Genomic DNA, 15,217 nt, shown 5'->3' on the forward strand with positions numbered 1-15,217 from the left:
CTTAAAAGGACACTGCTTTTATCAAAAGGGGATTGCATAAATAAATAAAAATTCTAAGTGGGTGGTAAAACGCTCATTTTTGTGGAGTCAGGCTTATCGACTTTATGACTGTGTAATTAATTATTGGCGGGTAAGACATTTGGAGGGAATTTAAAAGCATGCTGTTAAGGTCAAAACAGCTCAAGTTCAACTTCAAATAGCTTTGGCCTTTTCTTTTGGGGGAGGGGGTAGTAAAATGCATGCTTTATCAGCGGTGTCTGGGTTGGAGTCTGAAAGCTACCCTCTTAGATTTTTCAAGGTCAGCATCCCTATTTACAGCTCCCCTCTCAAGGAACTTTGGGGAATGATGGACACTGTTTAGCTTCTGCTCTGAGCAGTTAGAAAGGTAGCATCGAACTGTGAGGTGGAGGGATCCCACCAGGGGCCTGGACCCTGCTTAGATCTCTGCTGTTACTGACTCTATGGCCTTGAACAAGCTGTTTATTGTCTGTACATGTGGGCACAGCAGTGGCCACCTCCTGGCTGCACAGCGGGCTCTGGGAGCCTCGCTAGTCTGCTCAGGTAGTACAGGCTGAGACTCGGAGTGTTACGTGTGTCTGAGGGAAAGGGGTTGGTTACAAAGAGTGCTGGACAGCTTGCTTGGTCACGGTGCCTTGGCTTTGCTGGTTGCAGCCACCCCTGCCTGAAAGACTTTGGGCCTCGTGTGCAGCATCCACTTTCTGTGACCACATGGAGGAGGCTCCGGTGTCTGTTGTTCTTGCCCCTTCTGCAAGCCCTTGGCCTTCCAGGCAGTGCTTTTCTTGAGGGTAGAATGGAGGTGGGAAGACCAGAGGTCTGGCTGCCAGGCCCAGTGCTGCCACCTATGAATGCTGGCTGGCATGTGCCCAAGTGCCTCTGCCATGAAGCTATACAGGCCGTGTTGACTGTTATACATATTCTGTTGCACATGTGGACTGTTGCACATGTTGACTGTTGCACATGTTATGACTGTTGCACATGTTATGACTGTTGCACATGTTGACTGTTGCACATGTTGACTGTTGCACATGTTATGACTGTTGCACATGTTATGACTATTGCACATGTTGACTGTTGCACATGTTGACTATTGTACATGTTGACTGTTGCACATGTTGACTATTGTACATGTTGACTGATGCACATGTTGACTGTTGCACATGTTGACTGATGCACATTTTATGACTGTTGCACATGTTGACTGTTGTACATGTTGACTGTTGCACATGTTGACTGTTGCACATGTTGACTGTTGCACATGTTATGATTGATGCACATGTTATGACTTGCACATGTTGACTGTTGTACATGTTGATTGTTGCACATGTTATGACTGTTGCACATGTTATGACTGATGCACATGTTATGACTGTTGTACATGTTGACTGTTGCACATGTTATGACTGATGCACATGTTATATGACTGTTGCACATGTTGACTGTTGCACATGTTGACTGATGCACATGTTATGACTGTTGCACATGTTGACTGTTGCACATGTTGACTGTTGCACATGTTGACTGTTGCACATGTTGACTGATGCACATGTTATGACTGATGCACATGTTATGACTGATGCACATGTTGACTGTTGCACATGTTATATGACTGTTGCACATGTTATATGACTGTTGCACATGTTGACTGTTGTACATGTTGACTGTTGCACATGTTATGACTGATGCACATGTTATATGACTGTTGCACATGTTATGACTGTTGCACATGTTATGACTGTTGCACATGTTATGACTGTTGCACATGTTGACTATTGCACATGTTATCTGACTGTTGCACATGCTGACTGTTGCACATGTTAAGACTTGTACATGTGGACTGTTGTACATGTTGACTGTTGTACATATTGACTGATGCACATGTTATGACTGTTGCACATGTTGACTATTGCACATGTTATCTGACTGTTGCACATGTTATCTGACTGTTGCACATGTTATCTGACTGTTGCACATGCTGACTGTTGCACATGCTGACTGTTGCACATGTTGACTGTTGCACATGCTGACTGATGCACATGTTATGACTGTTGCACATGCTGACTGTTGCACATGTTGAGTGTTACACATGCTGACTGTTGTACATGTTGACTGTTGTACATGTTGACTGTTGTACATGTTGACTGTTGTACATATTGACTGATGCACATGTTATGACTGTTGCACATGTTGACTATTGCACATGTTATCTGACTGTTGCACATGCTGACTGTTGCACATGTTGACTATTGCACATGTTATCTGACTGTTGCACATGCTGACTGTTGCACATGCTGACTGTTGCACATGTTGACTATTGCACATGTTATCTGACTGTTGCACATGTTGACTGTTGCACATGCTGGCTGTTGCACATGTTGACTGTTGTACATGTGGACTATTGTACATGTTGACTGTTGTACATATTGACTGATGCACATGTTATGACTATTGCACATGTTGACTATTGCACATGTTATCTGACTGTTGCACATGCTGACTGTTGCACATGTTGAGTGTTACACATGCTGACTGTTGTACATGTTGACTGTTGTACATGTTGACTGTTGTACATATTGACTGATGAACATGTTATGACTGTTGCACATGTTGACTATTGCACATGTTATCTGACTGTTGCACATGCTGACTGTTGCACATGCTGACTGTTGCACATGCTGACTATTGCACATGTTGACTATTGCACATGTTATCTGACTGTTGCACATGCTGACTGTTGCACATGCTGACTGTTGCACATGTTGACTATTGCACATGTTATCTGACTGTTGCACATGTTGACTGTTGCACATGCTGGCTGTTGCACATGTTGACTGTTGTACATGTGGACTATTGTACATGTTGACTGTTGTACATATTGACTGATGCACATGTTATGACTATTGCACATGTTGACTATTGCACATGTTATCTGACTGTTGCACATGCTGACTGTTGCACATGCTGACTGTTGCACATGTTGACTGTTGCACATGCTGACTGTTGCACATGTTGACTGTTGCACATGTTGACTGTTGTACATGTTGACTGTTGCACATATTGACTGATGTACATGTTATGACTGTTGCACGTTACCTTGGCTTACATCTTCCTGACAGCGAGTTAGGATGCTGCTTCAGGAGAAGGTCATCTTTCTCCTGATGCTTTAAGTCTAATTTCAGGATTTTTCTGGCACATTGGTCTGTGCCTGGGCTGTTTAGGTGTTTTTCCCCTTTTTGTTTCTGAAATCACCCTCATGTTCTCTGTGGTGTTGATAGATACTATAACAGGAAAGGTGTTCTGAGAGCTAGAAGAATGTGTAGAGTTAAAATGCCTGGATTTTTTTTTTTTTTTTTTTTTTTTTTTTGGCAGGAATGCTTCACATATGTCCTTAAAGGCCACATAGCTGTGAGTGCAGCCATTTTCCCGACGGGAACCAAAGGTAGGTGGTTTGTTCCTGTGCCATGCAGGCTCAGGGCTCAAACATGTCTAAGCTTGGGTGGAAAACAATATATCCTTCATTTTGTTCTGCCCCATCATCGTCGGTCAGCCTTAGTCCAGTTCTGGCCCAGCTAGGATGTGCAGGGTACTCCGTGGAGTCAGTGTCCCCCTCAGCCCCCATTCCCCAAGAGCCAGGCTTAGGGTGCTTCTCCGTGTCACTTCTGACCAATAAGAGAAGTGGTTGACACATGTTGGGGAAAACTGGGCACAGAGGCCTCAGGGCTGTGGAGCCTCCTGTCTGTCTTCAGCATGGGGCCATGCCTCCTTTGATGGCCCTTGTTGCATTTATGTTACTGGGAGCCTGAGTTGAGATGTGTCCTATGCTGAGTACTGGTGGATGGGGCATTGGACTGCATGGTGCAGGGCTTTGACCCTGGCAAGTGGCACATACTTATCTCCCTACGACTTGGTCTTCTGGTCATTCGTGCCTACCAGTCTGCTTGTAGTCTGTAGACTCTCAAGCTTGTAGTTCTGGAACCTTCGGCTCCCGGAAGGAATGTCTGTGTCACCCGTTGCAGCCTTAATCTCTAAGAAGGTGTCCATCCCTCAGCCTGCTGTTGCAAATGATCCCCTGGCTTACCCTAACTGGCTTCTCAGGGTTCTCTGTTGTTAGAAAGTTCTTCCTTATGCTGAGCTTAAATCTGAATTCTTCAGTAACTTTTGGTTTCTATTTCACTTTCTTGAATTCAAACAATACATCTAATCTCTGAAGTGCTTCGCGAATATCAGGTGGCCCTTTGTCTTTCAGGTCACCTCCTCGACTCCTTTGCCCGGTCAGCTTTGTGGGACTCTGGCCTGGATTACCTGCATGGGACAGGACATGGTGTTGGGTCTTTTTTGAATGTTCATGAGGGTCCTTGTGGCATCAGTTATAAGACATTCTCTGATGAGCCCTTGGAAGCTGGCATGATTGTCACTGATGGTAGGTGTTTCTCATGTACAGGGTATATGGTAGTTCTTTGTTGTTTCGTATTTTTCAGTTATTCTAAAGGAAATTTGTAGTGGCTTCCCCCTCCTGTCCTATTGAATTGACAGCAGCTCTTCAATTATCAGAGTGATTTGGGTTCGTTTTAGAAAGGCTGAGGTCTGGATAAGAATTTAAGAAATGCAGTCTTTTATAGATGTGGACATTTTGTGTCACTTCAGGGCCTTCCTGGACTCCCTGCATTTGCTCTCTAATATTGCTCAGTGTCTGTAAAGAGACCCCATTGCTGCTCACTGTCCCGTGGATGCAGTGTGTGTGTGTGTCATGTAGCAGATGCCCGTTACTGTCCCCTGCCTTTTGGTCACATTTCAGAACCTGAGGACATGTCTTCTTGTACCTTAAATGCCTGTAGGATGGGGCTAAGTGGGAGATGATGAATGGAGGGGTGGGCCCCTTCCCGTCCTCTTCTTCTTCGGTGGGGATGAGGCGGGCCCCTCCCCCCTTCTGGCTGAAGGCATCTCTGGTGTGCTGCCGCCTGTGGGCTGTCTCTCACTGAGCTGTCTATTCCAGAGCCGGGGTATTATGAAGATGGGGCTTTCGGGATCCGCATTGAGAATGTTGTTCTGGTGGTCCCCGTGAAGACCAAGGTGAGTGTTCATCCATTTTCTGACAGATTTCCTATTCTTATTGTGGGGAGATGCATATCTTTGTCTTTAGAACCAAAACTGTGCCATAGTGGTGCCAAAGTAGAGCTTCCTTCCCCCCAGAAGCTTCTCACCTTTGTAAAACCAGAAAGGGAGAGAGGCTGTAGCTCAGTTGTAGAGTCTTGGCTAGGCACAAGTCCCCAACACTGTCAAAAAGAAAAACAAACAAACAAACAAAACAACAACAAAAACAAAAACAAAAAAAGGTTAAAAAAATAGTAGTGAATGGATGACCATGAGATTTGGGCTGGGCAGGTAGAGGCACCTGCCATCAAGCCTGGCTACTTGAGTTTGATCCCTGGGGCCCACATGGTACAGAACTGTCTTCTTACTCACACAGAATTGAAACAAAAAGCTTAGTAAATAGGACAACATAGGCTGCATGGCTAATTAATACAGATGGTTTATGCCCCAGTAGAATCTCAAGAGCCCAAGCCATAGATTCCCCGAGTCCAGACACCCTCATGTCCTGTCTCCACCACAGCAGACATTAGCTTCATGGACCTCCCAGCGGGAGTGCTCAGCGCCACGCTTTGCTTCTTTCTGATGACTCGGGGGTGTGGCCAAGGTGGCGTGTGGGAAGTGGGCAGCTGCACTGGTGATTTTTGTGTAAAGGTGGTGTCCTGGTGACTAGGGGTGACACGCACACATTCTCTGCGGGCGGCCGGGCTTGGTGGAGGAACCCCAGCACTCACTGTGCAAAGGGAATGTAACTGCCCTTTCCCCCTTGTCCTGCAGTATACCTTCAATAACAGAGGGAGCCTGACCTTTGAACCTCTAACTTTGGTTCCCATCCAGACCAAAATGATAGATGTGGATTCTCTTACAGATAAAGAGGTAAGGGAGTCTCAGGGTGGAGGTTTGGAGGGAACTTTGGTGAGGGGTGGAGACGATCCCCCATTCTATGGTGGGACCAGGAGCTGGTATGTGCTGGGCTCTTAGCCGAGGCCGTCTTGTACCACAGGCTGTGGGGCCCTAGGGCTCATGGATAGGCAGGCACAGTGGGCTGTTGCTTTTCAAGAGACTCAGCTCTTCCCGCTGAGGTGCACTGGGGCAGTGTAGCAGCTACTGTTTGTTTCTGCAGGGGCTTGTTTCTGCAGGTTAGCTTGGCTCAGTTTCAGGAGATTTCGGGCCATCGTATGGGGAGGGCGTGGAGGAACAATGTCCCAGGAGCCCCTGTCCACCCCACAGAGTGATGCTGTGGGAGCAGGGGAGCATGGGCACGCAGTAGCATGAGAGCTACCTGCATGGAAGTTCTGTGTCCCATAGGGACATGGGCCTCTTGTAGCACCCATTGGTTACACTTCCAGGGCCTTAGCAAGGGACTCTTGGAAGCCCAAGGCTATCGTTTGTGACCAGGTAAGTAGGTTACACAGTTGCCCTGACCACATGTGAGTCAGGAAGTATTTGTCCCAGGGGACAGTCCATTTTATTCAGGGACATAGTGTATGAGGGAAAGTTAAGCAAGGCTGTTTTTTTCCTAATAAGACTCAGAACCCACTCTGTGACACTGGACACAGAGTGGCTATTTATACACCTTGCCAGGCCAGATGACTAAAGGATTTGAGTTACAAGCAAGCTTCCATGGATAGTAGCAAACAGTGTTTGACGTACCAGGCAGAGTACTGTGTCACTATTTTAGCAAAAGGCCCCTTTTCTTATATGGCACCTCACAGGCCAGTACACCATTTTCTGAAGGAATGGTAATAGCTCAAAACCAGGTTTGTCCTTCGTGCTTTTAAAATACCTGCTCATTGCACCGTGCTGTCAGCCTGCTCCCGACTGCCCCTGACTGCCCCTGACTGCCCCTTTAGGGCTTCTTGGAGTAGGTCTACTTTTTCTCACCAGGTGGCAGCAGAGGACCATAGTCTGATGTGGATTGGGTCAGTTGGAGACATCAGGCTATGGGGTATTGCCCAGGCCCTATTGAGTCGGTTTGCATGGTCTTGTCTGTCTCATCTCTTAACCAAAAGGGCTCTGGGAGTGTCCCTTTGTCCCTTTGCTCCAAGGTCACAGCAGGCCACACCTTCACTATGGAGCCATTTCTGCTGCTGGCAAACACAGACTCACTGCCGCTTCCTCAGCTTGCAGTAGGGCTAGGTAGCTTTTAGCAGTGGGCATTAGGGCCCTGGCTCTGCCATGGCCTGTGGGCAACAGTGCCCCGTCTGTTCCTTTGGTTTCTATGTCTGTATTGGTCTCTCAGGCAGGCTTTGGTACTTGGGCAGACCATTCCCAGAAGCTAGCTTCTTTGTTATAACAAAACCTCCCCGAACAGTATGTTTCTCAGTTGCTACAGCCGGAGCAAAGGCAGTCTTAAGTCTCATCAGCCTTGACCCAGTTAGGTGTATGGTCCAGTCCATCCTATGGACGTTGTCCTCACTTCCTGTTCCTCTTCCCACCGCGCCCAATAGGGGAGATTTCACCCTTTGTGCCTGTCTGGAACTTAGCGGTCCCCACGCACCTGTCAGCATCTACTCTTCAACCCTTTTTAAAATAGCTACAAGGGCCCAGAAGTCAAGTTTGTTCCCAGCCCTGCTGTGAAGAGCCATGGTCCTCAACCGCCAAAGGCTTTGTATTCTCTAGACAGCCGCAAAGCTGAGCCATCTGGGCTTAGCTGGTGCTCATTCCTTCAGCTTTATTGGGTCTAGGACAGGAAGCTGAGGGTTGTCAGGTCTCAGCAGGCATCTCTACAGCCATCAGTACCCTGGGGTGCAGGGGTAAGTCCACATGGCCTGGTAAGGAGTTTTTAGCTCACTGACCTAATCCCATCCCTTGTAGGCATCAGTGGATGTGGCTTCCAGGTGCCCTGACAAGTTGCAAGTTGCCCTGCATGCAGGGAAGCCCAGTGCCTTGGCTTGCCACCAGGCTGTTTTTGGTTCCCTCACAGTCATTGCTAGTCCCGGTGGGCACCCACACTCTTCAGGAGTCATTTCCCCAGCGATGCTGCCTGATGCCGCCTGTGTGTTCCCAGGGAAGCAGACACGGGGGTCTAGGAGCAAAAGGACAAGGGTTTGCGCGCCTTTCTTTCCTCTCAGCTGTGACTGGAACACCTACGCCTCTCACCTGTGTGGCTTTTCAGTAACAGTATGGTGTCCCTCTTCTTCTTCTGCAGTGTGACTGGCTCAACAGTTACCACCAGACCTGCAGGGATGTGATCGGGAAGGAACTGCAGATACAGGGCCGCCAGGAAGCCCTTGAGTGGCTCATCAGAGAGACAGAGCCTATCTCCAGGCAGCATTGACCGTGCCCTGCAGTTGCTCTGTAGGATGCTCTGGGGGAGGAAGAAAACGGCAGACCCCGACTTCGTCCTCCTTACTTCTTTCCAACTCCCTTTTTACTTTTAGACACTAAGAAGAACTGAAACTCTTCTTACCCACTTTGATATTTTCTTGCAAACAGTCTTTTATGAATTTTTAATTGTTGAGAATGAGCCAAGAATAAAACTGCTACAGCAGAAGGAGGGCCCCACAAAGTGAAGACTTGACAAGGGGGAGGCGCCCTGAGCCCTCTGGCCAGAGATGCTGAACACCGAGTGCTCCATGATGGTCTCGTTCCAGGTGCTAGTACATCAGTCATGGTCACCTTGATGCTCATGAGACCCTCTTCCCATCAGTGAATAAAAACATCGAAACTGCTTTGCTTTGACTGTCTCTCTCCCCACGGGGTTGTTTCCCAGTAAGTCAGGCAAGCTGATTTCCATGGCTGCCGGCCTCCCCCAAAAACCAAAACCCTTCACAAAAATGGAAATCAACAAAGACCAGTAAGTCAGAAAATGCCCAAACAAAGCAAAAAAGACATTGAAAGTCTGCAGAATGTTCGAGTTCACTTTTGTGTTGGCGTGGGGCCTGCCCTGAGGTTTGGTTACTCTACCCAGTGAGACTCCACTGGAGAAAGCTGATTTTCCCTTTCTCAGCAGATGTCAGTTGCAGATAACTTCCCGGTGAGGGGTGGGAGCCCATGTCCACTTCCCCCTCTCCATTCTGGGACGTCATCTGGCTTGAACCTGTGCAGGCCCTATGCATGTTGACATAGTATCTGTGAGTTCATATGTACAACAGACTGATAATTTACAACAAAATCTTGTAAGTAATATAGAAGAAAGTGAAGTCAGACCACATTTGTTTGTGGTAATACTGATCTTTACAGTTGCCCATGTCCTTCGCCGAGCCCTTCAATCTTTCACATGGCATGTCTTCTCATTTTACCTTCAGCATCTCTTAGTATTTCTTGCCAGGTAGGTCTAGTCTCTCTTTAAACCTGGGACTGCTTAATTTCTCCCTTACTTTTTAAGAGCAGCTTTGCTTGATGGTAGTTTCACGGTTGACTCATTGTTCTTGTAGCATTTAGGGTATGTTGGCTTGCTGCCTTCTGGCTTCAAAAGTTTCTCATGAGGAATGCACAGCTAATCTAACTGAAGGTTCTTTGTAGCTGACAAATCTGTTCTCCACTGATTCCAGGTGTCTTTGGAAAGATTAATTTTGGAAAGTTAATAATAGTGTATCATAGTGAGATTCTGAGTTAATCTTACTGGACTTTATTAACTTCTTTGATTATAATATAATCTTAGATTTATATTAATGTCTTTTTTCAAGTTTGGGGATTTTCTTTTTTTTTGTTTATCCACTCAGCCACCAATGATGTTTGGGGATTTTCTAGGCAGTACTTCTCAAATATTCTCTCTACTCTATTTTCTGGGATGGATCACTGTATATGTTGGTATGTTTGATGGTAGGTGTCTCTTTGTTCCACAGACTTCATAATTCCCATTGTCCTATCTGTTACTTTGCTTTCTGCTTGTTGAATCCCACCAGTCAAGTTCATTTGACTATTGTAATTTTCAGCTCCAGAATTTTGTTTTTCTTTTCTATGTTACTGTTTGCGTTTTGTTCTGGCATGGTCTCGACTACGCATGTCCCTTTAGCTCTCTAGCATCTTAAGGCACTTGGTTTAAAGACATCTTGTAGGTCTGTCACCAGGTGTTTTGTTCAGGTTTTGTTAGTTGGTGTAGTCGGTGTAGTTGGTGTAGTTGTTTTCTTTTGAAAGTATCACACTTTCTGATCTCTTTGTATGTCCCTGTGATCTTTTTGTTGGAAGTTAAGTTTAGATTCTGCCTTGGGGCATCTTTTGTTATTGCTGATTACCATTTGCCTTTGCAGCAGGCAGGCCAAGGACCAGCTTGGGATATAAACTTACTGTTGTGTTTGTTCTGAAGGAACCTGAGCCTTTTCTTGGACATATGAATTTGCTGTCATATTTTACCTCCATTGCTGTCGTTTTCAAATGTTCTGCTTTTGAGACGAGTTAATTTCTATTATTTGAAAATTTCATACGTGCTTATGAGGTATATTTACTGTGTGCTGTTCCCTTTAAGGTCTCCCAGATTCCACCCCCTCCCAGGGTTCTAGTTTTTAGGGGATAGTTCCCATACGGGAAAAAGGAAAAACAAAGTGGAGAAGGAGGAGGAGGGGAGGAGGAGGAAAGCAAAACAAAAAAACCCAAACCCTGTCCCTTTAACTCTCCCAGAAATCACTTTGAAGGAGGAGGGAGGTCTTTCAACTGTTCAGGGAGATGTGACATCGCTGTCCACCCCTGCACTTTTCTTCAGAGGCAGAAATTATCCATGAGAGCAGGGTCTGTTTTACTCACTGAAGCTCCTCCAAGCTCTGCTTGGCTCTGAGAACATCTATGCACAGCTGTCTGCCAATGGAGAGAGACATTTGTGTACAAGACAGGTGGGGGCAGGGTAACAGCTACTGGGCTAAAGGCTGAACTTGGCCAAAATTAACCTCAATTTGCTGTCAAGCCCTCTGCAAGTTCCAAGCCTCCAACTGGCTTTGTAGTTCCCAAGAGGTCATATCAGATGGGCCCTGTAGTGTAGGTGTGAGAAGACAGAATCACTGTCCCACATTGGGTACTGTCTTTGTATTACTAAACCATACCTTTCATTCAATGGCTTTGACAGATGAACAAATATGAGTGCACTTGCCAGCACGGTCTACTTTCTTGTAGAGTTCTAGATTCCAACCTGACACATGGGAGCAAGATGTGCTCCTCGGGTTTGTTTGTAACGGGCAGAAAAGTATAAAAGTGATGCTTGCCAGTGAATAGCAAGGGTACATTTTGATCCCCTGAAGATGAATTCTTGGCTGCCTTTCTCCCATACTCGATCGTATTTCTAATATGCACCATAAAGGGAGACTTAGAGGAAAAATCTCTCCCCAAAGGATAGAACGGATTAGGCATGTTTCTCATCTGTCATCCTTTGGAAGGCAGGAGGCATCCCCTTAGGACTCTGTGTGTTGCCTCCCGATACTCTGAACGCTTCCTTATCCATAGAAATGGGAGCTGTGAATCACACTTGATTTCAAGTTTAAACAGACCATAACTCAAGTGTGACGGCAGCTCCCCATTCCTTCATCAAGCTGTTCAGCCTGTCGCTTTCCAAGGCAGCCTCAGAGCAGTTTGACTTAATTGGCTCCAGCCATGCTGACAGGTGCCCGGTGCCTGGAGCTTCTGCCTGGGCTGTGCCGTCTTAGCATTAAGCCTGTGAGACGCAAACTCGAGGAGACAGTTCCAAGAAGACAGGACCAGATACAGCTCTAAAGTGCCAGAGCTGGAGAGAAGATGTGAGAGAAAACTGCAGAACCAAAGTCTCAGTTTAAATAAGTGATAGATGCTGAGTGGGAAGACAGTGTTGATGCAGCATTGTAGAACTCCAAGGGACCCAGGCTCATTTCTGTTTTGCCTGCTCTGTTCCCTAGTAAAGTTTTAAGTACTAGGTAGGGAAGCTGTGTACATGGTGCAGATTCACGGCTCCAGCATTGAACACCCCCGGGGCTGGCTTCTGGGTGCCTGCCAAACTCTGGTGTGGCTGTCGTCTGCCCCTCCCCCCCCAATCTCTAGTCTAGGAGGTAGGCTGGTATCTAACTGCAAAGCAACCTTCAGTCATTTCTCATCACAACTCTGGTTTTGTTAGTGATTTGGAGGCAGACCCAGGAGTCCTGGCCAGCTCCTGTGGAAGTGTGGCCCCGGGCTTCTCAGTAGCTGGGAGTTTATACGCTGCCGGCCTAGGGGCTCAGCACTGCTACCTTACATTTCTCAGTGCACTTCTAGGGAGAGAGGTAGTGCTTCTGGAGGGTCACAACAGAGGAGGTAAGTATGTGGCAATTTTTAATCTGTATGTGTTTGTGTTCATGTCTATGTACACGTGTGTTACGTGGATGGCGGAGGTCCATGTCTTTAGTCTCAGCGCTGGGGAGGCAGAGGCAGGCAGATCTCTGTGAGTTTGAGGTCAGCCTGGTCTACACAGTGAGTTCTAGTACAGCAAGGGCTATATAGACAGATTCTGTCTCAAAACACCAAAAACAACAAAAACAACCCCTTCCGAAAGCCCAACAGAAACAAACAAACAAACAAAAAAAAATCCACAGGATCTAGAGTTAAAAATACAGATTCCAACTTTTGCCATAGCTTTAAATCTCTCCAAATCACCATTGAAACAGAGAATCTGGGAGAGCAAAGCAAATGCAAGGGTGAGATTTATAACAGACAGACGTGACACATGCTCAACAGGAGCAGGACAGCTGTCCCTCCACTTCTGTGGTGGAGGAAGATGAAGGAGGTGGCCAGGTGCTCATCCAGCCTGGGAAGAGGCCAGGAACTCAGTCTCCAAGAGCTGGTTTGAGAGTTGTGGTCAAAACAAGGAACACTTGTACATGTAGGCTGCTGGGACTGGTGTGGGGTGGAAGAGGGAGCATGTGTCCATTATAAAGTTGGCAGGAGCTACCAATTGCAACTGGTTTGCGGTGGGTTGAGGGGGCCTAAGGGGGAGAGAGAAAATACAGTTTTAAGGAGGAGCTGAAACTATGTGAGCGCATGAATGTGAGTGGTGTGTCAGTGACATTTCCTAATTTTTAAGCTTTTTTTTCCCGTGTGTGTATTTCTGTGTGTGCATGTGTGTGTATGTGTGCATGTGTGTGTATGTATGAATGTGTGTATGTGTGCATGTGTGTATGTGTACATGTATGTGCATGTGTGCGTGTGTGCATGTGTGTGTATGTATGAATGTGCGTGTGTGTGTGCGTGCGTGCGTGCGTGTGTGTGTGTGTGTGTGTGTGTGTGTGTGTGTATGTGTAGGCATGAGGTTGATGTCTTCGGCTCTTCTACCTTACTGAGGCAGGGCATCCTAGTTGAACCCAGAGTTAGTGATCATGACTAGCCAGCTTGCTCTGAGGATCTCCTGTCTTGGACTTCCAAGGGCTGCCACACCCACTTGGTATTTATGTGATTTCTGACAATTTGAACTCTGGGCTTCAAGCTTGGACTATAAACTCTTTAGCCACTGGTCCATGCATCTCCCCAGCTCCTAGAGCTTAAGCATTTGCATCACTTCAAGAGAAGCTGCAGACGATCCTAGGCCACTTGGTGAAGGGTCTCTCAATTTAGAATGCTCTTGTGTTTTAATCATTACAGGGGGATGTGAAGAGGTTTCGTTGTTTTTGACAAAGAAAAGGCTGTTTGAGGGCCAGACTGAAGGCTGAGAGAGACCAGCACCATAGCAGCTCCCGCTGGGCTTCAGGCTGAGGGCTCATTGCACTAGGGCATGCTACCTACCCAACGCCTGTCTTGTAAATAGATGGTGAGCCACAGCTCCCTCTTCTCCTGGAGAGCCCTCCATGTCCTTCATTCTTCCACTTCCTTCCCTTCCTGAGAACCTAGCTCAAATTCCACATGCCCCTCCACAGGAGTCCTCAAGCCAACTTTCTATAGCATTCAAGACTTGTAAGACATTTCCTGTTGGAAGCTGAACTTTTTCCATGTCTCTCCCACTAGACTTAACAGCCTCCTGAGACGCAAAGTCGATTTGTGGCCACAACTCGGGGGACATAATCGCTAAAAACATTTATTGACAAGATGGGTGACGATACTTCAGACAGGCTCACAGATGAGAGGCTATGGAAGTGGCATAGGCATCTTCTCACTGCTTTCGAAGTCTGGCAATATCTATTTTCTCCGACCTCCTTACAGAATAGAAGCAGTAGTGACATCCTTGATAGCTTATCTGTATGATTGAAGCGAAACAATGGCCACAAATCTTAGCCTGCTGTAGGACACGCCACTCAGTGTCACCCGATAAATCTGCATATTGTGAGGGGACACCTGCGTTTTTAGTCAACAAGGAGAGGCATATATTCTGTATTGAATTCTCTCTGTATTGTTCTTTATTCCCTCCTCCCCATCCCTATACCGTTACTTAAAAAACAAAATGTTATTGGGACCTGGAGAGATGGCTCAGAGGTTAAGAGTTCTTGCTGCCCTTGCAGAGGACCCGAGTTTGGTTCTCAGCACCATGTTTGGTTGTTCACCACTGCCCGTGGCTCCAGTGCCAACACCCTTTCTTCCTTTGTGAGTGCTTGCTCCCATGTGCACATACTTCCGGCTCAGTACACATAAATAAAACATATGTCCAATAAATAATTTTTTTTTTAAAAAGAACAGTCTTAGATTTACTGTGAAAACAGTACAGAGAGATTCATCCTTACCACAATGAGCAAATGTTGATTTCCGTCCCACCTAGTCCCACAGCTGTCTTCAATCACTCAGAGGCTTAATATTAATTACAGGCTGTTTGGCCTATTGCTCAGGCTTATTACTAACTAGCTCTTACAACTTAAATTAGTCCACTTCCATCCGTCTATACATAGTCACGTGGCTCCGGTGCTTTGCTGGCGTCTTCCCTGACTCCACCCTTCTCCCTGTGTCTCTGCTCGAATTCCCACCTGGCTCTCTCCTGCCTCGCTATAGGCCAAAGCCGCTTCGCTATTAACCAGTGGTAATAAGACACATTCACAGCATACAAAAGGGCTATCCCACAGCAACCAGAGACCATTCTTTATTCAGACCGTCTTAGTGTTTATTTTGAACCTTTCTTTCTGGTCTGAGGATCATGCTTAGCCATTGTTTGTTTTCTGTTTGCTCTGATCCTGGGCAAAGTTCAGTGAGGGAATCCCAGGCAGGAACTTGAAGGTGGGAACTAAAGCAGAAGACATGGAGAACACTTGTTACTGGTCTG

The 15,217-nt window shown here is 46.6% G+C and overlaps 1 protein-coding gene across 2 annotated transcripts in view; it reads left to right on the forward strand.

The window, feature by feature from the left end:
• Xpnpep1 (X-prolyl aminopeptidase 1) overlaps positions 1-8,604 on the forward strand; it is a 50,454-nt gene extending 41,850 nt beyond the window's left edge. For both annotated transcript variants that reach the window (XM_051199612.1, XM_051199611.1), the window contains 5 exons: positions 3,388-3,457; positions 4,265-4,438; positions 5,012-5,088; positions 5,884-5,982; positions 8,258-8,604. In XM_051199612.1, the coding sequence (XP_051055569.1) occupies positions 3,388-3,457; positions 4,265-4,438; positions 5,012-5,088; positions 5,884-5,982; positions 8,258-8,386 (549 nt within the window). In that variant the 3' untranslated portion in view covers positions 8,387-8,604. The remainder of the gene's footprint in view (positions 1-3,387; positions 3,458-4,264; positions 4,439-5,011; positions 5,089-5,883; positions 5,983-8,257) is intronic.
• Positions 8,605-15,217: the final 6,613 nt, after the last annotated feature.

The sequence above is a fragment of the Phodopus roborovskii genome, unplaced genomic scaffold, assembly GCF_943737965.1.
Source record: "Phodopus roborovskii unplaced genomic scaffold, PHOROB, whole genome shotgun sequence".
Taxonomy (NCBI): Eukaryota; Metazoa; Chordata; class Mammalia; order Rodentia; family Cricetidae; genus Phodopus; species Phodopus roborovskii.